Raw genomic sequence first — 27,184 nt, forward strand, 5'->3', positions numbered from 1 at the left:
GGTGAGGAGTTGCTGGGCGCAGTCAAAGCGTCATTAGCTGCTACAGGCATATTCTGAGCTCCTTCCTGAAGCTTTAGCTTAAGCTGCAGAATTTCACGCTGCCTCTCGTCAGCTTCTTTGGCTGCCTCTCGCTCTGCAGCTCTCTCATCCCTTAGCTTAGCCTGTTGGGCCTCAATCCACTTGTTTAGCTCTGCACCCGAGAACCCTAGTTGGAGCCCTATAGCGGCGAGTTTTTCCAAGTCCATGGTGCAGTCTGAACGTGTGTCTGCCTCGAGCGAAACTATCTTCTTTCCCTGGTTTAACGAGCGGATCCTGGCAGGCTCGCCAGTTTGTGATGTTATTGGGGCAGGACCGCTCCAGAAAGAATCAGCCAGCACGCCAGTGCACAAACACACGTCCAACTTCTATTGTACCCTTCACACATGGACAACCCACACATTACGAAGTTCCTAACACAAACCCACGCGGCTAAACTAAATGAATAAGTAGAACGTTCGGCCTACAGTTCAGGTCGTCGGGGTAGTAGACTGGGCCGTCGTTGATGCCCCGTCGGCAACATTCAGTGGCGAAGTCGACGATGGGCGGCGTCGTCACCTGCAGTGACGAAGTCGGGAGACGCAGGGTCGCCGCGTCGAACTCCAGTGGCTCAGCGCCACTGTCGACGAACTGGAGCCGACGACTCACGTGTTCCGGCGGCGGGGAGTTGTGCCCTTGAGCACCTGTAGTCCGCCTCGGAAACCCACGCCAGCCCTCCTGGAACAGCGGCGCAAGGGCAGGTTCAGGCACCCGGCGCCAGCTCTCCACGACCAGCGGGACAAGGACAGGTTCAGGAACCAGGTGCCAGCTCTCCTAGACCGGTCGTCTAGCGGAGGCTCAGCTGTCCACTCGGCTAGTACGAGTGTCGCGACGTGGCCTGGGTCGTACCTATGGGCCAGACGCCCAACGAGGTAGTCCTGCCTCGAACGACGTACCTCGCGCACTGCCGAAGGCGCGGGTCACCCACGCTCGAGGCCGTGCCTCACGAGCTCTCGTCTTCCTCGTAGGCACCGCCCGGCACATACACGCACACATCACATCCTCTTCGCCACCGCACGGCACACTATTGTCGTTTTTTTAGTTTCTGTTTCGCGCCCGCGCAGCACATATTATGACAACGATCTCCAAATTGTATGCCGAGCCTCCAGCCTATCAACCTGCGAAAGGCAATTCCAAATTATAATAAATCGGCTTATGAAATGGGCCGACCAATATGGTTTCCGCTTTTCAGCCCAAAAAACCACAGCTGTTCTCTTTACGCTAAAAAACGATTGTTCCCTGAACCCGCGCTCAAACTATACAACATCAACATGCCGGTAAAACAAGAACACAAATTTCTAGGAATCACATCAGACCGAAAACTAAACTTTCTGCCACACATAAACGCACTGAAAACTAAGGCAAATAGAGCACTCAACATGCTCAAAGTACTCTCCCATAAACACTGGTGTTCCGATCGACTCTGCCTTATACGTATTTACCGATCTCTTGTACGCAGCATTTTAGACTACGGATGCGTAGTCTACGACTCGGCGCGAAACTCATACATCCGCCGTCTTGACCCTATACACAACCTCGGTCTCCGTCTGTCAAGTGGTGCTTACAGAACATCACCTGTGCAAAGTCTATACGTAGAATGCAACAAGCCCCCTCTATGTGATCGAAGAGCATTACTAACCTTGTCATATGTTTTAAGAATAAGGTCGTCACTTGAACACATCTGCTATGAAATTGCCGCAAAATTTGACTCACGCTCACACTACCTCAACAAACCGAACCTAATCAAACGACTTGCCCTACGTTTCGAGGAATACTGCCGCTTTTATACCATCCCTGATGGATCACTAGATGTCGCTATTAAACCACCAAGACTGCCGCCATGGTTCGACCTTTCACAGCTATGGGAATTTTAACTAAGTCGTTTCAACAAAAAAAGCACCCCACCAGAACACATAATCCAAGAATTTTATACACTTCAGCACGAATGTAGAGATTACGAAGAATTTTGCACAGATGACTCAAAAACGGAGGACCACGTGGATATTAAGATTGCGACGACGAAAAGCGCAATTTCTGTGAAAGTACCTCGTAGTTTTTCCATTTTTTCAGCTGAAGCTTATGCCTTGAGTGAAGCAGCTCGGAAAATTATCGCTGAAAAATACAAGAAAGCAATTAAATACACCGACTCACTAAGCACACTAAAATCACTACATATAAAATCCGAATGTGAGCCAATAGTGGGCGACATTTTAAACATGGTATACTTAAACAGGCAGGCAACCAGCATGCGTTTCTGCTGGGTCCCAAGTCATGTTGGGATACCCGGAAACGAAAAAGCAGATAAGTATGCTTCTAAGGCAGCCCATACAACAGTAACAAAAGTAAAATTCCCCTCAAAAATATCCAGAGAACAATTCGCCTGGTCCTACTAGCAAAATGGCTAAAGCAATGGGACACCTGCACGAAGAATTAGCTCCACCTCGTGAAACCCACACTCGGGGAATGAAAGACCTGCCGTCACCAGCAACGGTTTATTGAAGTTGTATTATGCCGACTTCGCATTGGACACACACACTTGACACACAACTTCTTACTCGCAAAGGAAGAACAACCAACGTGTGAAAAATGCCAAAAAAGCGTGAACACTTATGCACATCCTAATCACATGTCCTACCATTGAAACGCAGAGACAAAAACATTTCAGCAAGCTATACAAACAACACGTACCTTTACACCCTGCTTTGTTCCTAGGAGATTACCCTCTAGTACCTCTGCCTGACTTGCTAAACATTCTGAAAGAATGTAACTTGTTAAATAAGCTTTAAAATCTCATCTTTTTAGTGTCCATTTCTGAAAGTCTTGTGTCTGGCGCAGCATAGCCTTAGCTGCTTTTGCGCCATAAAAACCAAATTAACCTAACCTAATCTTTGATACAACGCTAAGACGTCTTAAATATAAGTCAAGTAGGGCTGAGTGGACGTCTGTGTACGTACAGCCAATTGCTTTCGGGCATCAAGCTGTTGACCAAACGGGTTGCCAAAGAGGTCGTGGAGCTGTTGTTTAAACATTTCCCAGCTTGTGATTTTGTGTTCATGGGTCTCAAACCAGATGCGAGGGGTCTTGTCAAGGTAGAAAATGACATTCGCAAGCATAACGGTTGGGTCCCAGCCGTATTGCTTGCTGACGCGCTCGTACATTGTGGACAAGAAACATGTCCACATTCGCGTTGTCCTCTCCAGTAAAGGTACCGGGATCACGGGGTTGCGTAAGGGCGTCGTACCGGGTTGCTGTCGTTGCTGAGGTAGGTGGCGAAGCCGTACCCTCACCCGGAGCCAGTAGCAATGAGCACATCGTCTAAATAGTAATAAACGTGCAGTATGTCTTCTACCACTTTCATCATGAGGCGGCTAAACACAGCTGGGGTGGTTTTAATACCAAACCGCATGAATTGAAATTGATGCAGTTTTGATTCTGTCGAGAAAGCAGTCATTAGTTGAGAGCCTTGTTCCATGGAACCTGCGAGTAGCCCTTAGCGAAGTCAAACTTTGGAAAGTATTTTGCTGGTCCAAGTTGACCCTAGACGATGTCTACATGGGGTTTAGGCTCGTTATCATTGACTATAACCTTGTTAAGTTGTCTGAAATCGATGCACAAACGCATCGTTCCGTTCTTCTTTCTCACAGCTACTATAAGTGAATCGTAAGCAGACTCCGATTGTTCTATGATGCATTCTCGTAGTATGTTGCTATTTTTTTCTGTACCACTTCTTGCGTAGCAAATGGCCAAGGGCATGGCCGCATGCTTGCGGGTTTATCCGTGGGCAATCTTAGCTTGCACTGTATGAGGTGCGTTTCGCTAGGAACCTTCGTAAATACGTTGTCGTGCCTGGACAATAAGTTGGTGACTTGCACGTGCTGGGTAGGAGAAAGTGACTGCGATGAGCTTACGTCGGCAGACGATTCCTTTCGTTGGAACGGTACGCATGGTAGCTCGTCACTTTCGGTGTCATCCGCCTGGCAAAGAGCGGATGGTTCATGCGGTGGTGCAGGTTGCCGTTCCTCATACTTTTTCAGTAGGTTTATGTGGTATAACGTGTCTTTTGTACCAAGGTCAATGAAATAATCAACATAATTTCTCCTCTCGACAACATTGAAGGATCCTTTTCACGTCAGAAACAATTTGTTGGTATCCGACAGAAGCAGTAGTAGAACCTTGTCTGCAGGGGATAACTGACGTCGTCTGGCCTATTGGTCGTGATGCTTCATCTGTACTATCTTTGCTTTCTGAAGCTCCTCCTTGGCTAAACGGCAGATGTCTTCAAGACGATTCCACCGTTCAACTACGTACCCGTAGGATGTTTTTACATCATAATCAATATAATCAGCGGCCAATAATTTATTCAATATCGCCCGGGGACCTCTGACGTAACGGCCTAGAGCAAGTCGAAGGGAGAGAAGCCAAAGCTCGACTGGGGAACTTCGCGATAAGCGAAGAGTAAGGGTGCGAGGTACCGGTCCCATTTCTTCGGACTCTCTTGACACATTCTTCTTATCATATGTTTCAGGGTGCCATTGAACCTCTCTACAAGGCCATTAGCCATGGGCTGATATGGGGTTGTTGGCAGTTGTTTGAAGGAGAGGAGTTGGCTTAGCTCCTCCATTAGGCGTGACGAGAATGACTTCCCTCTGCGACTAATTATCTCCCGCGGGAGTCCTATACGAGAAAACATCTCCAGAAGTGCCTGAGCGACTTTCTCCGTCTCGATGCTTGGCAGTGCTACAGCATAGGGATAGCTCGTTGCCATGTCCACCATTGTCAGTACGTATTTGTTTCCGCCCTCTGACACCAATGATAATGGACCCACGACATCAACGGCTACTCTATTGAACGGGGTGTCAATTAGAGGAGTGTTGCCGAGTGATACACGACCCACCAAGTGCTTCGGAATATTTCTTTGACATATATAACACGATTTAACAAAACGTGTGACGTCTGACTGAACTCCTGGCCAGTAGAACTGTTCGAGAACCCAGTCTGTGGTTGGCTTAATTCTCTGATGGCCCAAAGGGTGCCTTCATGGGCCAGTTTGATCACAAAATGTCGGAGGCACCTCGGTACCACAAGCTGATCCACCTGCCTCTTAGAGTGAAGCGTGTACATGCGATAGAGAATTCCGTCCTTCATGAAGAACAATATTTTAGTAAACCTTGTCTTCACCTCTTTTTTAACGGCTTTTAGGCGTTTCCGCAGGCCTCTGTCGTCTTCCTGTTTGATCTTCAAGTCCTGTGAGCAGATGTTCAAGGGGTTAATAACTGGAGCCTGGAGTATATGCGGATTTCCTGCCTGTCGGTTCACTGCAGCAACGTTTGTCTTGAAACGTGTTTTTCTTGCAGCTGACGTCGAAGTCTTTGCATACAAGGGTACGTCTGCAGAACCAGAATTTTCTGCGCCAGAATACTCTTGTACAGTGTTCCGGGTGTAAAGACGGCTCTTCCAATCGTTATCAGGATTGTGAGCATCTCGAATGCCTTCCACATTTCCCAAGACAACATGATATAAAGAATTATTCATACAAAATAGTCGAGTCTTGCCAGTTAAGCAACACGGGAAATAATTTCCCGTGTGCTTCAGACAGCTTTATCAACCGTCCATTTAAGAGGTGAATCGAGGAAATCTTTCCAGTTAGTTTACTATCTGCCACGAGAGACCTTTTGACAATAATGGAATCGCATCCAGTATGTCGAAGTACTCTTGCGGGATGTCCTTCGAGTACACCTTCGCCCGTGGACATCGATTTTTCCTTCAGCTTGGCTGGGTACGTTTCTGCGCACTCCGGACAATAAGGAACACAAAGGGAAGCCTGCTAGTCTGAATTAAATACCTTGGCTCCACCTGTTTGTTGAAAAGAGCATGAGGCCTTCTCAACGCTGTTGTCCTTTTTGGAGCAGTCACCTGTTTTATGCCTGGTGTGGCAACATTTTGCACAAAAGGGTGGATTTGTACCTGGACCCTTTGTGTTTGTCCAGCAATCAGCAGCTCTGTGACCCTTTTGTTACAAAGGAAGCACTGCTGTCTCTGTTTGTCGTCTTGCCGCTCAGACGCTCAAGTTTGACCTCGGGGCTTGCTCAGGATATCGCCTTTACATTTGCCAAGGTTAATCAAACCCTCGGCCTCCAAGTAGCGGTCTGTAGCCTCCGCAAGTTTTTCAAGGCTTTCACAGTTTCTTTAAGAAACGCAGCTAGTTTCTCATGGCCTTGTGTGAGAAAGTGCTCCGAGACAATTTTGTCTCGCAGGGCATCGTAGGTCCGGTCTGTGTTGGCCATTTCTTGACAATGGTCAAAATAACCTAATAGATGCCCAGCAAACTGTGTGCCCGTTTCAGTTATCTGGTTTCGCTGATCGAAATTTTGTCCGATAGCCTTCTTCCGTGAACCTAAAGCGTTGTAGTAGCGTTTCCTTCAAAGTTACGTAGTCCGTGGAATGTTCAGGTGCCATCCTACCAACTACACTCAAGGCTTCTCCGTTCAAGCCAAGTCTTAGTGATAGGGCCCTTTGTCTTGCGGCCAGTCTTGACTAGTAGCGATGCGCCTAAATCGCTGTATATATGCGTCAAGCTCATCGCGTTCCTGGTTAAAGGCTGGGATGAGTTTATGTGGACTTTGGTAGCTCTGCGTGGTGCCTACGGGTGCACCCTCGGTAAGCTGCCCAGTAGTTGTGCTACCTGCTGTCACACCTAACTGATGCAACCTTAACTTGAGCTCAAGAACTTACTTCTCTGCTTGTAATCTAGCGACTGCCTCTGCCTCGGCTTTTTTCGCGGCATTTCGTTCAGCCAGACGAGCGTCACGTGCCTCTTTTTCGTGTGCGCGTTCTAGGTCCATCCAATCTTTCAGTGCTGCACCATTTATTACCGATTCCTTTCCGATTGCCGTCAGCTTATCTGCCTCCATCACAGACAATCGCACACACATATGCGATGTGATGCTCTTCTTAGATGTAAGAGAAGTAGTCTTGTCTCGTGGACGCCAGATATGTCGTGGTTAGGTTCGTAACGTAGCAAGGCGTCTGAGGCGAGGAAGATGTATACAGTGCCAAAAACGAAATGAAGTTAATTTGAACGAGAAAAAAACTAATGCAAATACAGTATTAGGCGTCGTACACGCAGGCGATTCACACACTTAGGAAAAGAATAAACAGTCTCACAGTCTGGGCCGTAGCCTGGTGCCTTCAATTGGAACCCGTTGAGTGCTCGGATGCAGTCGTTGCTTGGGTGCTAGGTCAGCATACCGCTATAGAGGGCATAACCAGGTCTAGGCGTAGCCGCACACTGTCAGCGATGTCAGCTCGCTAGACATGGTCGGCAGCTCAGGTCTTTTTGCGGGTGCTCGCCGTACTGGAGATATCAGCAGGACCACTCACCCAGATTTCGTAACTGGCCACGCCGACACGCCGTGCTCCGAGGACGTCAATGGCTCGAGGACCGGAACCCGGCTTTTCGAACCTTCTGCGTAGTTGGGGTTTTGTTCTAGGCTCCCTTGCGTCGTCTTTTCGGCGTCCAAACAGCTTCGTTCTGCGCGAGCGCCTTCCTTACTTTCTTGATATAGCGCGCTTCAATGTCCCTTTATTCTTGGCATCTTCCAGATGATGTGGCACTGTCGTCTGCTATGCTCGCATTTTCCAATCTACTACATCACAGGTATGTACGCAGATGCCCCCTCGAGGACTCATTGAAAAACTTTTGCGGTACTTCGGGCCATACAGGGTAGTACGACGTCGTGGCCCACTCGACTACGAGGTTGTCCCCGAAGGGATTACGAACTCTAAACGGTGCCGATCGCAACCTGAAGTCATCCATGTCGCGCACCTCAGGCCGTTTTATAAACGTGTAATGACCTGGAAGAGTGTATTTTATTGTTATAACTGCTGTATTGTGCTTCCTTATTTGTGCTTTCTTACATTATTATTGTACTTTACACTATTGTTAAGGCTTGGGGACGATGCTTTTTCACAGGGAAGCAATGTCACGGTTCTTCCAAGATTTCCCTTCATCCCGTTACGCTGTACGCAATTCTCAGCGCAAACCACCCTCCGGAAGACCACGTGCTACATTTTCAGACGTCATAGCCAAGCACCTAACAGCATTCCATCAGGATATACGCCAACTGCGAGAATGGCATGTCCTTCGTGGTGCCTCGACCAGCCGCAAGTACGTCTAGAAATTCCGGGAATCAAAAAGAAACGCAATCACTCCAGAGTACCATTGAAGCAAGCAACACTGCTATTATTGCATGAGTTGTACTAAGACCGAACGCATATATACACTGATGGGTCCGTCTCGTTTAGCAGCTCATCAGGTGCCTCTGTAATTCCGGCTGCAGCAATGGCAATCAAGTTTAAGTTGCCACATATGACTACATCTACGGCATCAGAGCTTGCTGCTATAAGGGCTGCTTTGCAATATCTCGTTCAAGAACGTCCAGGAAAATGGGTCATATTCTGTAATTTGAAGGCAACGCTTCAGAGTTTGCAGTCTGCCATGCGTAGGAGGAGTCATGACCAATTGGTACAAGAAATAAGACATTGCCATCATGAAGCTCTGGCACGAGGGCATATTATATATCAATGGCTGCCTGGACATATCGGTATTACCGGAAATCAATTAGCCGATGATGCAGCCCGCTCAGCCTATGAAGTAACCCGTGTAGTCCCAATTCCTCTATCAAGGAATGATGCAGCAAGACAACTTTACCTGCTGGCTCGAGATCTCACACGCACATTCTGGTTGTCTACCAGCTTCCAAAGGTGTCAATTTTATGAACTGGATCCTTCGCTCAAGCTAAAGCTACCATCACAACTTTCCCGCTCCGATGCGACACTGTTATGCCGCCTTTGGTTGGGTGTTTCATTTACAAAGGTGTACTCCTTTCGCATTGGTATGGCAGACATTTCTACATGCGACTACTGCGGAGCTGAAGAGACCATCGAACACGTCCTGTGCAGCTGCGCTTGCTACGACACACAGCGATGCCAGCTCCGGATGATTTTGAATCAACTTGACCCCGGACCATTTTGTGTGCAGAAGATACTAGGACTTTGGGCATCTGCCTCACTTGCGCAGAAAGCAACTAAAGCACTGCTACTTTACCTAAAGTCAACAAACCTGAGCGACCGCCTGTAGACTGTGTGTGCTCCCCGAGTGTGCTCGTGATTGTGTGTACCTTCTCATCTCTCTGCAACCTCTTTTCTCCCCTTCATCCCTTCCCCAGTGCAGGGTAGCAAACCGGATGTGCGTCTGGTTAACCTCCCTGCCTTTCCTTGCATCTTTATCTCTCTTTCTCTCTCTCAGCGCAAACCACTCCTACAGAGTTCGAGAAGCTACAAGACTGCAGTAGATCATTTTGTCGAAATTACGCCCACTTCGTGAGCATTTCAGAATATTCTGGAGCCTACGTCGCCGTTTGCGCTAACGCTAGAATGTTTGATGGCAATTGTATGAATGCTGACACGCTTCGCCGTTTGTCAGGTGATCTATGGCTGGCGCTCAGTTCACTGATATTAGTGCCAGTGTCTTGTTGTAATCTCAATTTCCTTCTACGTACCCACTAATTCGGCTGCAGAAGCAGTTTAGTCCTCGACCTACAGTCTGCTCCCTTCTTCGTTTTCTCGACACCTTGACAATATAGCCTAACTAAAAGAGGCATCTCCGGTCGGATATAGGGGGTCCGTGGTTGAATTATTGAGGATGCCATTTTTGCAAAGTTGGGGCGGCGGATCGCACTGCAGCGTTTTTTTGTCTACCAATATACACTGTCAATATAACCCGTCGTATCAAACGGTCACCCATTTCTAACTCCATGTAACACACGGCAAGTTTCAACGTGAATGTTTTACTCTAAGCTGCTCATGTATTCAGAGGGTTGTTCTTGGCTTCAGACATGCGTAGTGGCAGCCATGTACAGGTACCGGTGATAATTCAGGTGCAATATGCTACATTCACGGGAAAAATTCAAAGAGCAACTGCATTTTACGTATGTTGATAATGGTTGTGTTTGTTGGAATCTGCGCACAGCTGTTTTTGGAGCAGTTTAAAAGGTGCCAAATAAGAAGGCACGTTTGTACTGAACAGTTACAATATAAAATATGCTTGATGCAAAGCAACCGTAAATTATCGTGACACGCCTTGGACTAACGGTGTAAATAGATTTCACTGACTTTTTTATTGTTTTTACAATTATAAAACCAACATTGAGTGAGAAAGGCGTGTTACCCACTAGTGTGCCGTCGAAACGCGGCCATGCACTGAAATGTTCAGAATTTTTTTTTTTGGAGGTGCTGTTCTCGGGCATGAATTTTCTGCAAACCCCTTCAGACAACAGAATGCTCTATCACCTGTTATTGTGAGAATTTTGGACAAGTATGGGTTTCACCGCATTTTGTTAGCGTGAATGCCGTTTTTTAAAAGCAACCCTACACTCCTTGCAGTAACGCCCACTGTGGCAATGCTGGTGTGTAAAAAATAAAATGGTCAATAAACCCCTAAAACCCCTATTGCCTATCCGTTCTTGAGTTGTGGCCACATTTTCATCAGGTGCTGTCATTTTTGTTCGTAAAATACTCTTATCATGCAACATGATGGTTCATATACACCCATCAAACAACCACGTGAGTGTAGAACGTTGATTGTAGACAGATGAACAGATGCAGTCAAAACACTATGGAATGTTACCGAAGAGCGGGGCACAAGCAGACACCCAAACGCCAGGACAGAAGAACCTTTGCGAGCTTCTTGATGACACGAACACATCATTTATTTACATACTTATAGGAGTTCAATACACTAGGCGTCAAGACGCGCCTTTGCATCACACACGAACTGCCGTAACAAAGGCCACCGACAGAGCCCTGAGCGCAAACGTGATGCGCTTTTTATACCCTCGTCCGATCTCGCGCTTTATGTCCGACACCGACTGCGCGTCTTGGTGACGCTGATGTGCGTTCGATGTGGCACACACGGACGCCTCTCGCGTTGCTGCTGGACGCTGACCGCGTTAGCCGGGTTCACCGATGACTGCCTCTTGCAGGGCTATGTTTTTGCTCTGCCAGTCATAACAACTCGTCCGCCGCTCGAATAGGTCACGTAAGGGCTGCAGTGCCGCTGCTCTCTAAAGTGACCCTTGTATGTTCATGATCCGTGAACATTGTCCATACGCGTCACACCGGTTGTCCACCGAAACACACACACCGCACAGAGCACGTCGCACAACAAGTGCATTTCGGCGTCGCCAAAATCCACCGAACACCAAAGCACGCTGGGTTCGAACATGCAGCTCAACAGCTGTCCTGGCGCGGTCACTGCCGCCTGGCTGTTCCCTACTCGATCACGGCACGAAGCCCAGCAGAAAGGCCGCAGTCCAAAGTCTGGTTCGTCGTGCCCTCCTTGCTCATATGTGGGGCCAGTAGGTGTAGCTTGACTTTACGTGGCTCAAGCACAAAGCAGTGCACTGCAACCCAACACTGCCAGCGAGACGTCCTCGCTTTCTCAAAGATCACAAGCTGTGAACTTACTTCTGGGCTGCCTGCTTAACTTTTAGGAGCGAAGCTCCTTAAGGCGTGGGCTGTGCGTCCCCTGTATGTAGCCACCTCTCGTTCAGTTCTTGCAGTGTTCACTAGATGTCGGTACTTGTAGCTGACGACATTAGGTATTACGCAGGCCACCGCCCGATCTAAAGGGTACAGCCATATCCATCCGTCCATCCGTCCATCCGTCCGTCCATTCATCCATCCGTCCGTCCGTCCGTCCATCCAAAAGATGCAAGATGTTATAAACTAGACGGCGGTACGTGTAGTTGATTATGAAAGATGCGAGGTGTTATAAAATAGGAATGATGCCACATATGGCGCGTGTCATCGTTCGATATAGTGCGGCGACGTACTCTAGGGGGAGCGTTGCAATAAAATCGAGTGGGCAAAATGTACGGAGGATTCATGGTTTACCAGGTTTACCTCCGGAGCTTCGCCCACTCATCATCATTCACTTCGTGGATGTGGCGGCACTTTTTTCAACATGGAAGCCTGCAGCATGGTGGTGACCAGTTTTAATTAAGGCTCACGGGATTGCATTTCGAACCAGACTGGTGAACCTTACCTTTTCGCACGCTCAACAAAGTCTAGAGAAATGGTCGTCTAGAAAAAAAGTTATTTGTTACACCTGTCCCAAAACCCGCGTTAGACCTCCCGGACCCTTCAAGTAATCACCCTGCCGGGCACAGCTACACCGGGGTTCCAACCAAAAAAAAAAACTTGTTTCAATACGCACGAAAATGGGAGCGTTCGATCGACCCCTACCTTTATACGCACGCATTCCTCCAGCTTAAAACGCGAAGGACTAAATATCCTCGAGGATGTGCCCTCTGTAACCCGAGGAACCACCGACAATACAGTAGCTTCATCTCACTGAAGGAGCTCGGCTCTTCATGTTTATCACCTCCTGTGTCACTTTCTGCGCTTGTATGGTTGCATTCCGCACAACTCAATGTTTCATTATGACAATCCTGCCTATGCACTTCGCTATCTGCGGACTGCAGCACCTCTGGCTGTATGCTTTCTGCTTTGGGGAGTGCGTCTGCATACTCTTCTTGCTCCGTCGGAGGTACCTCATATAACCTATGCCGAGATGAACCTTCCTCCACAAGCGAGTCATCCTTGTTTTCGGCCACGCTTGTGACGCCTGTTATCTTCGACTGGCGCTGGACGCTGTATTCAGCAGCTAGCTCAGCCGCACCTTCCAAGCTTATCTTGTTTGGTCTATCGGAATCATTTCGTTTACGGTGGCCTGACCACTGGCACGTTTCGCCAGAAGACTCCGAAGCGGAAGCATCAATCGCTCCATTACTCTTTCATGGGCTGCAGCTTCCTCTTTACGCCTGGCGGGCTCTCTCTCAAGCACAAGCCACCCTAGTTCATCGGCTTCCTTACGCCTGGCATGCACGGGCCCTCAACTATCGCAGAGCCTCTCCGCATCGGCGCCGGAATCCTCACTCACCTGTGTTAAATTCGGCTTCCTGTGTATCCTCGCTACCTCAATGTCTAGCTCCTCACACAAAAGTAGTACTAAACCTGGTTTCTTTAACGTGTGCAAATTCATGGTCACCTAGTGCAGACTTCCGTGGCTTTGACTCTTGTGAAGGTACCTTGATAAACACTGCCTTCACAAAGCAGTAAACAACCTACCCTTTCAGAAAGACATCACCATCTATTCGAAACACCCGGTAGAGTCTCTGAGAAAGTGAGCACTCACCAACATCGGCACCAGGAAAGAACAGCACCGAATCCAACCGAACCGCACCGCTTCCAACAAGTTGATGTGACCAAGGAGCGGGCTACAGACTGTCCAGCCAGGCGCCGAGGAAGGAGGAACACTTGCGAGTGTTCTTGTTCACACAAAGAATAGACAATCCATTTACACAGTTACAGAACTTGGCAACTAGGCGAGCAGACGCGCCTTTACAAGAGCAACGCCATGAGACAGCACCAGCCGTAACGAAGGCCAGAAAGAGAGCCCTGAGCGAACACGCGACGCGCTTTTGATATCCTCGTCCGTGCACACGCTTATTGTCCGACGCCGACTGCGCATCTCAGCGACGCCAATGCGCGTTGAATGTGGCACACACGGACGCCTCTCACGTTGCTGTAGGACGCGAACCGCGTTAGCAGGGCTCACCGATAACTGTTTCTTGCAGGGCTATGTCCTTGCTTTGCCAGTAATAATAAATGTTTCTTGCTTAAAATGAAAAATCAGCATGGCTTTGCTAATATAGAATAGTACTCGCATTACCCGACTGATTACTGATTTTCTTCCCACGCGTTCATTTCAGGAAGAGACTGATTTCGTTCACCTCCTGACGAACGCAGAGTGCAAGGAAGAAGACGGGCTCCAGCAGAAAGACGCCAACAAACGGGGTAAATAATGAACTACCATTTTCATTGGCAACTGCTGGATATCCAAGAAGCGATTGATTCATTAAAGTGCTATGCTGTGTAATGATCATATGGCAAAGAACTCGGCTAAAAACTTTTCAGATCTCCGGCGCGGAAGCAAGTGATCACAAAAACCCTTTACATTTGTGGAAAATGGTCCCGCCGCGGTAGTACAACGGCTAAGGTATTCGGCTGTTGACCCGTAAGCCACGGGATCAAATCCCGGCTGCGGCGGCTGCATTTTCAATGGAGGCGGAAACGCTGTAGGCCCGTGTGCTCAGATTTGGGTGCACGTTAAAGAACCCCAGGTAGTCGAAATTTCCGGAGCCCTCTACTATGGCGTCTTGCATAATCATAGGGGCCGCACCACAGTGGTCTAGTGGCAAAGGTACTCGGCTGCTGACCCGCAGGTCGCGGGATTGAATCCCGCCTGCGGCGGCTGCATTTCCGATGGAGGTGGAAATGTTGTAGGCCCGTGTGCTCAGATTTGGGTGCACGTTAAAGAACCCCAGGTAGTCAAAAATTCCGGAGCCCTCCACTACGGCGTCTCTCATAATCATATGGTGGTTTTGGGACGTTAAACTCCACATATCAATCAATGCATAATCATAGGGTGGTTTTAGGACGTCAAGCCACACATCGATCAATTAATCAATTGATAGAAAGTGGCCACGCGACTACATGAAGGATTTCACAGTAGTCGGAAATATCTGTAACGAACTCTTGCAGTATTGACACCGATAGATTAGAGGACGACAGTGAAAAGACGATGCATCAAGTAAAAGATAGCCAAAACCTGCACGCGAAGAAAAGGAAGCGAAAGTATTTTGTGTTGCGTGGCAGAAATAGACCAAATCGTCACAAAACTATTTGTTCTTTTTTGTTATATATTCGATGTTTGCGTTATAAACGAGTGTAAATCCAATGCGACAATTGTTCAAGGAAAGAGTCTGGTAAGGCAACCTCATGTATATAAAGGTAAATGTCACTTTACGGGGGGGGGGGAGGAGGACGCTCAGAAACTCCAATACTATCTCAAAAACCATACTAATCAGGGTGAGGGAAACGTATCGCAGCAGTGCCTCACGTGAACAGAAGGCAGGTGTGATCGTGCAAGCAGACAATATGCAGCATTAACTAGGTGACATAGACAACTCAAGAGGGAAGCACTATCGTTTGAGTAATAAGATTTAGGTTGTTTACGGGCATCAAAATTTAGCGGTAACAGGTGTATAGGTCAGCTCGAACGCAATAATTAAAAAGTGCTTTGTTTTTCACGCACTCGAGTATATATAGCCATTGACAACAGCGGTACGTGCTGGCTAATTTGTACTGTCCGTAAATGCAAGCTAGCTACTACGTGCAACACATGCGTAGGCTGCACGATACACCTCTTTCTATAACAGTTTCTTAAAGATGAGATGCAATATCTACTTGATTGAAGTTGTCATCGTGCTGCAGACATCTTGGCGGCAAGTTGCTCTTTAGGACCATGTTGAGAGCAGTGTACAGGGTGAAGGCGAGTTTGCGTACCATTAAGTTCGTGCACTCTTCTTTGGCTTGTCGTCCTTGCTATCCGGCTCCCCTCTGTCGAGGTCACCATGTCGAAATGGTTCGCGCGTTGAAATCTAGCGTCTCCAGTTCTCACGAAGGCATCTTTAATCTTGAGTAACGGTGCGATATTATCCGGTGCTACAAGTTCCACAACCTGCGTATTGCGGGTCAACGGTTTCTCTCAAATCCTTGCCACTTGTCGTTCCTTGAGCACTAATAAGTCTCCCCGCCGTGGTGTTCTAGTGCCTAAGGTACTCCGCCACTGACCCGCAGGTCGCGGGAACAAATCCCTGCTACGGCGGATGAATTTTCGATGGAGGCGAAAGTGTTGTATCTCTGTGTGCTTAGATTTGGGTGCATGTTAAACAACTCCAGGTGGTAACAATTTCTGGAGCCCTCCACTACGGCGTCTGTCATAAACAGATGGTAGTTTTGAGACGTTAAACCCCGCATATCAATTTTTGAGCACTGGTAAGCCCTTGATGCCGCCTAGTTACCAACGCTTCCACACAGAATTCTTGAAATGCTAGGTCGGGAAGCCTGAAGTCGCGAAGCCTGGTTTGTAGCCTCCAGCGTTGCAACCATGGCTGTGTTCAAACTCTTAGACAGCACGTAGACTGTATACGCAGACTGCTTAAAAGACCGCACCAAGCCCATGCTGTCCGAGAATTGAAACACGTCAAGACAGCTTTTACGCGACGATGCTCCACCTCGCGTCGAGAAGAAAAAGCAAAAAGAAACCAACGTAACAGTTGTTTTTTCTGGCTTGTTTTGTGTTGAAATCAAAAACAAATAAACTTTACTGACATTAAGCGTCTGGGAACTCGTCTGCTTGTGTGCAGACGGCCATTCTGGCTAGATTTGATCTATCTGAGCAATTCGCTGAGCCGCCATCTTGTTTGGACAGCAAAGTAGCCTGCATCGTATTTGTCTACGATGTGGTCTTCTCGGAGCTGTCTACTTCGCCGGCTACGTGAGAATTGGAAAGACACTTAAGATGGCCGCCGTCAATTTAGCTGTCTATTTAGCCATCTACGGTGAATTTTGAAACACAGCCCATAGAGTTTCCTAATATACACTAGAGGGAACTCTGGCGCTAGTGTCTATAGGAGCTGCAACACACGGCGCTTCAGCGAGCATGGGAATGATGGGTAGTACACACATTTGTCTTATATTCGTACTTGTGGCCTGCTTCTGGCTCCGTGTTTGTTCGTGTGGCTTGAAGTTGTTTTTTTCACGAAACAAATATTAGCAAATGTTCAGCGATTGCGCTTCAGCATCTCATTTTTTAGACTTGTCTTTCGAAATCGGGTCATGAAGTTCAAAAGGGTTGAATCTTTCTCTCAAAATAAAACCAAAACACAGCATTAAACGAAGCCGCAAGTACGATTCGCCACCAGCAAGTACGAAGACAATCATTCCCATGGTCGCTGAACGATCACAGCACCAGAGTGCCTTCTAGTTAATTTTGAGAAACTCTATGGTTGCAACGACTTGTCCGGGAAGAGGTCTTCCTCCACTGGCGTATATCGGTAACTCGGCGTGTCCAGCCAGAAGTCTTTCTCATTCTCTTCTCGTTTTTTGATGATCTTTTTTTTACTATTTAGACCCCCTTTTCCGCTTATCTATCGGAATGCGGACAACCAGGACTTGCCCGCAGGGGCGCCTGTAAAAGCAGGCGTTTGGTGTGTAGCGACACCACGGACCCGAGCTAACGGGGGAGTTGTCACTCCCTCCCACGCCTAGCCGTGCGTGGCTTTGCCGTGTCCGGGGAAAAGGGGAACCTGGGGGTTGAGCTGACGCTGGGCGATTGGACCTTTAAGGCCCCCCGGCAGAGGCAACACACCCCTTTGGCCCCGGCTTCACGTAGACGGCACCCCTGGGCTGACCCACCCAGGGGAAATCGGCAGTCGCCTATTCCTATCCCTCTCTCCCTGCATCTTCGTCTTTATCTCTTACTATTTATCTGTCCTGTCTTCTACTCTCTTCCGTTTACTTCCGAACTTCCTGGCGGCTAGGGTTAACCCTGTGCAAATAGCCTACCTTGGTCTAGGCGCATTTGGTTATAGTGGCGTTGTACGGCTGCGTCTGCAGTTTTCAGCATCTGTAAACTTGTCGCGTCCCCTCGTTGGGCTCCGTGGTGGGTGGCCGCCAACGCTGCTGAACAAAAATAAGAAAGGCATGCAAGGAGCATTACTCCTAATGTCTGATCGTACCGGCTTAAAGCAGGTACGCACCGATCAATTTTTGAATTTGTTCCCAACAAAAAATATAACTTCCCCAAGTACCACATTATCCACTGTGAAAGTACAGAAAAGAAAGCTACAAGTATTTCACCTTTCCTCCTCTCCAAATGTCTCATAGAAACGCTGGGCGCAGGCTACAAGGCCACAAAGACCGCCAGTGGTGACCTGTTACTTGAAATAAAAGACAACGCACAGTACCAAAGACTACATAAACTCGCAGCATTTGGGGATCAGTCTATCACAATCACACCGCATCGAACCATGAACACAGTGAAGGGTGTTGTCACAGATAGAGACCTGATGGACCTCTCTGATGATGAACTTCTAACAGGCTGGAAAGAGGAAAACGTCATTCAGGTGCAGCGTATCAAAATAAGAAGAAAAAATAAGGAACTCCCAACGAAGCACGTCATACTAACTTTCGCATCTAGCACCCTCCCCACTGAAATAGCAACAGGATATCTTAAACTGCCAGTTAGACCATACATACCCAACCCGCGGCGCTGCTTTAAGTGTCAGAGGTTCGGGCACAGCATCCAGAGCTGCCGAGGACAGATTACCTGCGCGAAATGCGGCACGAAAGGTCATACCGCTGACAATGACTGTCAGCTACAAGTGCACTGCGCAAACTGTGAGGGTGACCATCCTGCATATTCCAGGTCATGCGTGGCCTGGAAAATGAAAAAAGAAATTGTTATTGCAAAGTTTAAATGGAACATAAGTTTCCGTGAAGCGCGGCAGCGCGTCTCCCCGCATTTTGCTGGGAACACATCGTATGCCGAAGTGGTGCGAGGGGGGTCAGCACCACCTCGGTTTTCGGCAATGCCTTGGACCACGCACAGCGTGCCGAGGCAAACGCCACAAGCCCCCATGGGGGGAGCACCCTCGGCTGCCCCACCCTCCTTGAGCCTCACCGAAGGCCCCTGTGAACCTTGGCAGTAGCCAGGGCACCACACAAACTAAAGAGGTCCCCTCTACCTCCAGCCCGGTGGGGTTTAAGGCTCCGTCTGTCACGACGAAGCCTACAACGAAAACATTATCTGTCGTCTCTCCTGAGGCGATGGACACATCAACTGCACCGGCGCAGACTGCGCCAAAGGAGCGGCGGGGTTCCCTCGACCGCTCTAAAAAAGACAAAACGGTAATTACAGGGCCTTCTAAAGGCTCTGTAAGATAAGTCACTTCTCTCTTTAGACACCAGCCACACTCATTTCGTACACACAGCACTTCTTTACTCCTATAATGGAGACACAAATTATACAATGGAACGTCAGAAAACTACTTCGAAACCTCGACGATGTCCAAGAACTTCTACACGATTATTCTCCAAAAGTGCTGTGTGTACAGGAAACACACTTAAAATCCAAGAATACAAATTTTTTGCGTCAATATGTTGTCTTCCGAAAGGACAGAGATGATTCTGTGGCGTCATCTGGTGGTGTAGCCATCATAGTTAATCGAGGAGTAGCATGCAGTCATCTACCACTACTAACATTCGTAGAGGCAGTGGCTGTTCGAGCAGTTCTATTGAATAAGCTCGTCGCCATTTGCTCTCTATACATACCGCCGCAACACCGCCTGGAAAAACATGATTTCCAGTCTTTAATAGATGAGTTACCAGAACCTTATTTGGTTCTAGGGGACCTGAATGCGCACAGCGGTTTATGGGGTGACTGTCGATGTGATGCACGAGGTCGTCTCATTGAACAGTTCCTCTTTTCATCAGGTGCTTGTCTGTTGAATAGAAAAGAGGCAACATATTATAACCTTGCAAACAATACTTACTCCTCCATAGATCTCAGTATCGCATCTCCTTCACTTGTACCATTACTTCAGTGGAAAGTCATAAATAATCCATACGGAAGTGACCATTTTCCTTTAGTTTTGAGTACACCAATAACATATGAATGTCCTCCACATGTTCCCAAATGGCTGGTGAACAAAGCCGACTGGGAACAACTTCAAAAGATTACACACCTAAGTTGGACCGACATATGCGGATTAGGCATAGATGAAGCTGTGCAGTACTTCACGGCTTTTCTTACTGACGCAGCAGCCAAGTGCATTCCACAAACATCTGGACTGCCCGGCAAACGACACGTCCCGTGGTGGAACACTGAAAACTCGCCGACAGCGGAAAACCTTGAGAGCTTGAAGAAAATAAAATCTCGTGGCAGCAGAACGCGTCGGCAGGCCAGAAGAGAAAGCTGGCACAAGTTTTTATCAGGGATAAATTCATATACACAAGAGGCTAAAGCCTGGGACATGGTTGGTAGGGTAGCAGGAAGACAAGTACACTCACTCCCACTCGTAAACACACAGGGTGACAGCCTGGAAGATCAGGCGAACTTCCTCGGAGCACAATACGAGCAAGTGTCTAGCTCGGCACACTATACTGAAGTTTTCCAAAGATATAAAGCAAGGATAGAAAAACAGAAACTAGAATATAAGTGCACAAAGCACGAGGCATACAACCAACCTTTCAACTTAGCTGAGCTACAAACATCACTAAACTCTAGCAGTAATTCTGCACCAGGCTACGACCGTGTCACGTATGAAATGTTGAAAAACCTGCCGCCTAAAACGCGAAAAACTGCTTTCTGGCACCATCCCTGCTTTCTGGAAAGAGGCTATTGTTATCCCTATTTTGAAACAGGGCAAGGACCCTTCCTAAGTTTCAAGTTATAGGCCCATTGCACTAACCAGCTGCCTTTGTAAACTTTTTGAAAAAATGATAAACCGCCGACTTTTACATTTCCTTGAAACACAAAATCTGCTCGACCAGTTCCAGTGTGAGTTTCGAAAGGGTAGGTCCACCACCGACCATTTGGTGCGTATCGAGGCACAGATCCGAGACGCTTTTGTCCACAAACAATATTTCCTTTCAGTGTTTCTCGATATCGAGAAGGCTTACGACACAACATGGCGTTTTGGGATATTAAGAGACTTGTCTCACCTGGGTGTGCGCGGTAGAATGCTTTCCATAATCGAGAGTTACTTGTCCAATCGGAAATTCCGCGTCCGTGTGGGCAGTACTCTCTCTCAAACATTTGTGCAAGAAACGGGAGTACCGCAAGGTGGTGTACTTAGTTGTACACTTTATATTATTAAAATGAATTCCTTGCACCTGTCCATCCCCCGCAACATGTTCTATTCCACATATGTCGATAACGTCCAGCTTGGCTTTAAGTCATGCAAACTAGCAATGTATGAGCGGCAGGTTCACTTAGGTTTAAACAAGTTCTCCAATTGGGCAGAGGAAAACGGATTCCGGCTGAACCCAGAAAAAAGCACGTGTGTCTTGTTCTCCCGAAAGAGAGGCGTGCACTCAGAACCTGACATTGAACTGAACGGTCAACGTCTGTCTGTCAATGCGGAGCATAAATTCTTAGCCTTAATCTTGGACAACAAGTTGACATTCGTACCACACATCAAGTATTTAAAAACAAAATGTTTAAAAGCCATGAGTGTTATAAAAGTGTTGTCACGTACTACGTGGAGTAGTGACAGGCAATGCCCCATGAACCTGTATAGAAGCCTCATTCGCACCCACTTAGATTATGGGGCCGTTGTCTATCAGTCTGCTACTCAAAGTGCCTTGAAGATGCTGGACCCCGTGCACCATTTGGGCATCCGCCTTTCTACGGGTGCTTTTCGCACCAGCCCCGTAGAAAGCCTTTATGTTGAGTGAAATGAGTGGTCGCTTCATCTGCAGAGAACTTACATGTCCTTCGTTTATTTCTTTAAGGTAAAAGCAGACAAGAAGCACCCCTCATACTCTACTATTAATGATTTGTCGAGCTCAATTCTGTTTCAAAACAGGCCTTCGATGAGGCAGCCCTTCTCAGTTCGCCTGAAGAGTCTAGCTGAGGAAACTGGAGTCTCACTTGAACACGGTTTAATGGCTCCTGTAGCATACCCGCCACCGTGGCAATGGCAGACTATAGACTCCGATGTGTCTTTTCTAGAAGTTACAAAACATGCGCCCATTGCCCATATCCGAACATATTTCCTGGAACTTCAACACAAATACACACGTCCTGAGTTCTTTACAGATGCCTCTAAGACCAACTCCTCTGTGTCCTACGCTGCTGTTGGCCCTTCCTTTTCGGATGCTGGCCCTCTACATCCAGGCACAAGTATCTTCACAGCGGAAGTTTACGCGATACTTGTGGCAGCTAAACACATCAAACTATTACAAATACAAAAAGCAGTAATTTATACAGACTCCCTCAGTGTGGTAACGGCTCTGCAGAGTCTTAAAAAACAACAAAACCCTGTCCTTGTGTCACTTTACTCCCTTTTTTGCACACTCTACACACTCAACCAACATGTTGTAGTGTGCTGGGTGCCAGGGCACCGTGAGATCCAAGGCAACGTGAGGGCGGATCAGCTCGCTGCATCCGTCCACAAAAACACTGCCCCTACACCCATATCAATCCCGGTCCTTGATCTGAAGCCGTCTCTCAAACGAAACCTCGGGGACTACTGGCAGAGGAAGTGGGATAAACACACACAAAACAAACTACACGTTATCAAGCCACACCTTGGCCATTGGCCACCAGTATCAAAATTTCGTCTAACAGAGGTAACACTAACAAGACTCAGGATAGGAGACACATACACGACACACACACATCTTTTGTCCGGTGGTGATCCACCACTGTGTGACAATTGTGGTGAGGCATTGACAATTCTTGACGTTTTAATCCAATGTAAACAGTTAGACACTCTAGAAAGACAACACTTTCCATTACCCTACCGACAACATATACCGTTACACCCCGCAATGTTTGTCGGTAGGGAACCACTTTTCACCCATAAATCATTGTTAGCTTTTTAAGAGATGTCAATTTTTACTATGTAATATACCCAGGCATTGCGTAGCGTGACCTATCAAGAGAGGTTGCTGCTGCAGTGATTACATTTAAAAGCACTTGCCTCGCAGCCCTTGGACACAAGGGCGCTGATGAGGCACGTGTGCTAGTGCCAAAAATTTTTACATGTTTTTATTATCAAAATCTTTGTCACCCCTTTTAATATGCATATCACGCCACTGTCATGATCTTAATACCTATGTTTTTACCCGCATTATCGCGAGGAATTTTAAGGCCCCTATACAGCCACGCAACATATCATTGTCTCATCTCTACTCATCGAAATGGCGCTCTTTGGCCATCAATTGGCCCTTGCGCCACAAAGCACCACACATCATCATCATCACATCATCAACCAAGACTTGTCACGTGTATGAAGTCGTGCCTGGCTGTAAAGACAGTAAAACTATGACAGGTGAATTCAGCTTTATTGACACCTATATCTAGACTGGTATTCCGTTTATCTGAAATGGAGCGTAATGTTGCAGTTTTTCTCACATCTGGGAAGTTCCACTGCACATCGAAAACACAAAGGAGCCCGATCTACTAGAAATCGTGCGCTACAAGGACACTTGATAAAGCGGAACCACCAACGAAACTGAATCGCATCTCTCGTGAACTTTATTTCTTGTACATCAGGTTAAATTATTGATTTACTTCGGAAACCAGAATACTGTACCACTAATCACCAAATTTGTGCGCGTAGCCCGTGTTTCAAGCATCTGCATGCGAAAGAAATTCCTGCCTGACGATGTCAGGATTTTTTTCGGATATTGCGAACTTTTCGCTAAACACGCATGAAAAATTATCAATTTTTTAGGTGCTGAGTGGCCGCTACAAGCCCGACTTCTAAGGACTCACCTCGGCACGCAGCTGCACTTTGCGTACGAAAATAGATTGGCGAATGTTCAAATCCTCAAGTCCCTGACCCTTATCCATCAAATGACAGAATACCTGTAGCAAAAACTGCTGTGACAGCTCCGAGATCACGTTTACAATGAGCGTTACGATTCTTCGAACTACAAAGGTAGCATGGCGCACATTTTTGAAGGTTTTCCTTGCCAGATAAAGTGCATCATGTCTTGGAACGAGGACCAAGGTTTGCCACAGAAACAAATAGGACTAAACCGGAGCTATTCTTCCTGATGCGGCAGACTTAAAGGCGTTTAGCGGAGGAAAAAAGGCATGAGAATGAACAGTGAGGGTGTTGACGTTCATAAGATATATAAGCCTCACTATTCAAAATCACCTGTTAACAGCGTTGCTTCATACCTTGTTTAAATGCTCTGTTCATAGTGCCAGTAGATAAAGAAGTATTCGGAGTGTTTTCATGTGGTATGTACGAGGAGAACGGAATCAATGCTACGAGTTCTGTGTTCTATGAACAGAAAAAAACTTCGTCACCGAAAGTGAAAAACCGAGCTGTTGCGTATTTCTATGGCAAGAGGCTAAATGACGTTTTGAAGAAAATCACAAAAAGTAGGAATACCAGAAATTGTATTTTTTTTCATGCCAGGAAGCTTAAAAATGCCTTCGATTTAGGGTAACTGTGTTGAAGAATGGCACGTGTCAAGGGCTATCGAAAGTTTTCTTTTATACAAGTGAAACGCGCTGAAGAGAAATCATTCCTTTTTGACGAATGATTCCAGGGTTCCCACATATATAGAAGCCAACGGTGTTAAAGCACTTAAGGCCTTCTCCGATGACGTAAAAGGCTTGTACTATTCTTTGCTCCAAAATAAATTGTAAAGTTATGTTCATTCATACAGTGATACCTTTGGAGACGTGAGATTTAGAACGGAAGCAGGCACTGCCGCCAAACTCTCTCACAGCTTTTAAGCATCTCACTGAAATCAACCGACGTAGAAAGAAATATCATCCTGTACCGACTGGCAGAAGGGGTCTGTATAGGATCCTGCTTAGCACCTCTATTGAGCAACTTATATTTAGCCAAGCAAAACAGAGACCTGTGTGCTTGCCTTATTAGGACAAAAGTTGTTATTATCTTTAGATTTCTTGAATATTTCAGTGTTAAATGCTGAGCGGGCTACTTTGACACTGAGTGTGGTAATGTTTTTACTGCCATACGCGAGTATGGTGTCCACTAGAAGTTTCATTTGAGGTTCCCGTGCACGGAAGTATGTGGTTGTTGATATTACCTTAAGGAATTACCTGATATGCTGGTACTACAGCCATAGACTAATAAACAATTGTTTTCATATCACTCAACCAATTTAAAATTAGTTGATAGGTGTCGTAAAAACGGCATTTACCAACACACACGACAGAAATCATGCGTTCACTGTAGCAAAGAAGCGTTCAGTCAGCGGTCTTTGCAAGTTGCTCGTTATCCCAGACAGCTTTTTATGTCAGTGGCAGAAGGATTGTTGATCAAAGTGCGAAAAGCCAGTAACCCTTAAAGCATGTAAGAAACTTGCCATCGAGAGAAAAAATGAACGACAACCCTATCATTCACCGGTGGTTACACAAACTAAAGAAAATAGCGCGGCATCGTAGAGCTGATACTGTTTTCTATGCGCCTAATGAGCTGATCAGTCTATGCAGAAAGTCAAATCCAGCAAAAAATTGTTGCGTACTGCCAAATATACCACCGGAATAAGTTTCGTAAATATATGACATTAGGCATCTACAGTTTTCTCTGCAATGGTGGCAAATGTTACGTAAGGCAATCAGAAAGATGCATCAATGATAGGTTACGTGAACGCAGAAATGCAGTTGAAAAAAATGCTAGTGATGGTTTTTTCGTGCACACTGTAATGAGCATCACCTTTATCCTATCTAACCAAACGCCAGAATAATATCCAGAAGCGAATGTGAAATTTCTCATTTTATATATATATATATATATATATATATATATATATATATATATATATATATATATATATATTCTTCCGTATACTTTACTCTGGATTATTTTTTGTTAGTTCTCAATAATAATGTGGGAAACAAAGAGGAACGAGGCCTTAAGGTTACACTTCTTTATATGGCCCCACCGTGCTGGTGTAATGGCTAAGGTACTCGGCTGCAATCCCGCAGGTCGCGGGATTAAATCACGGCTGTGGCGGCTGCATTTCCGATGGAGACGGAAATGTTGTAGGCCCGTGTGCTCAGATTTGAGTGCACCTAAAAAATCCCAGGTGGTCGAAATTTCCAGAACCTTCCCTACGTTGTCTCTCATAATCATATGGTGGTTTTGGGACGTTAAACCCCACATATCAATCAAATCACTTCCTAATATATATATATATATATATATATATATATATATATATATATATATATATATATATATAACGGAATCTAGAAAGCACGACGTACGATGAAACACTTTTAAGATTCACATGCATTTCGACTGGTGAGCCAGCCTTCGTCTGTCTGACATGTAATGCAGCTTTCGTAGCCAATATATACATTTCTAAAATGTTTTGGGACTTGCTCAATGGCAATCGCAAGTGATTCGGCATGATTATACAAAAAGGCTTAATACCTTTAGTGGGATTATGCAATGCGTAAAGTAACATGGGCAGAGCGTTCACCTCTTATCGTTATAGCGACATCAGTACGAGTGAAAGAGATATTAAGTATAAATGGCGCATGGTGTGGAAAGCCTTATGACAACCATGCGTGCTGAATAAAGCGCATGAACGAACGATACATACTAAAAATGACCAGGTCAACCGAGTTTGTTAAGCAGGCAACAAGGATGGTTCTGCCGAAAACAAATATAAGAAGTTAAATAACAGAAAATGAACTAGAAATCTCGGAAAGGCATGAGATGCCTTAAGTGGTGGAAGGTAGATTAGTTAGTGTGCCTGCGTGTTCGTTTATTCCAGAGTTTAGTGTACCAAACTTGTAGATTAGAAATGATTCGCGCATTTCCCGCTGATGATGTGAGCGGAAACCGGATTCCAGTACCGTTGCTTTAATCTTGTCGAATGACCAGGTATTGCTAGATGTTTCGATAGAGGCAGATTTGGAAGGGTTTTGTCGTGCGACTTATAATTATTAAATTGAGTTCTAAACGGTGTTTCTGTAAAACCAGTATATTGTAGATTGCAGATATCGCATTCGAGCATGTATACTACGTTGGAACTGTCACAATTTAGATGGCCCCTGATTGTTAACTGAAAGCCAGTGGATGAACTGGTGACAGGTTGCGTAGTTATCATGTGCGCACACGCCTTGCACCGCGACTTCCCACAAGGAGCGCAGCCATTTGGTTTACGGGCAGCAAGCTAAGACGATGAAAGGATATCACGGAGGTTACGTGCACGTCTGTACATGACTCTCGATGGTTCTGCGAATACCTTTTTAAGGCGCTTGATTTGAGTTAATATGTTATGGTGTCGCTTGAAAATCGCGACGTTTGGAGCTGACGTTGAATTGGTGAGCACAAGGTTAACTGGGATGTACCCAATGACTTGGGGTCGGCGTTGAGCAGGTCTATTCGGTTTAGTTTGTCAGCGCGTT

The 27,184-nt window shown here is 46.6% G+C and overlaps 1 protein-coding gene across 5 annotated transcripts in view; it reads left to right on the forward strand.

Moving 5' to 3' along the window:
* The window catches only part of LOC119168643 (cytochrome P450 3A16), a 291,485-nt gene that overhangs the window by 187,504 nt on the left and 76,797 nt on the right, over positions 1–27,184 (forward strand). For all 5 annotated transcript variants that reach the window (XM_075890905.1, XM_075890902.1, XM_075890901.1 and 2 more), the window contains one exon: positions 13,911–13,995. In XM_075890905.1, the coding sequence (XP_075747020.1) occupies positions 13,911–13,995 (85 nt within the window). The remainder of the gene's footprint in view (positions 1–13,910; positions 13,996–27,184) is intronic.

Source organism: Rhipicephalus microplus, chromosome 3 (assembly GCF_043290135.1).
Source record: "Rhipicephalus microplus isolate Deutch F79 chromosome 3, USDA_Rmic, whole genome shotgun sequence".
NCBI lineage: Eukaryota > Metazoa > Arthropoda > Arachnida > Ixodida > Ixodidae > Rhipicephalus > Rhipicephalus microplus.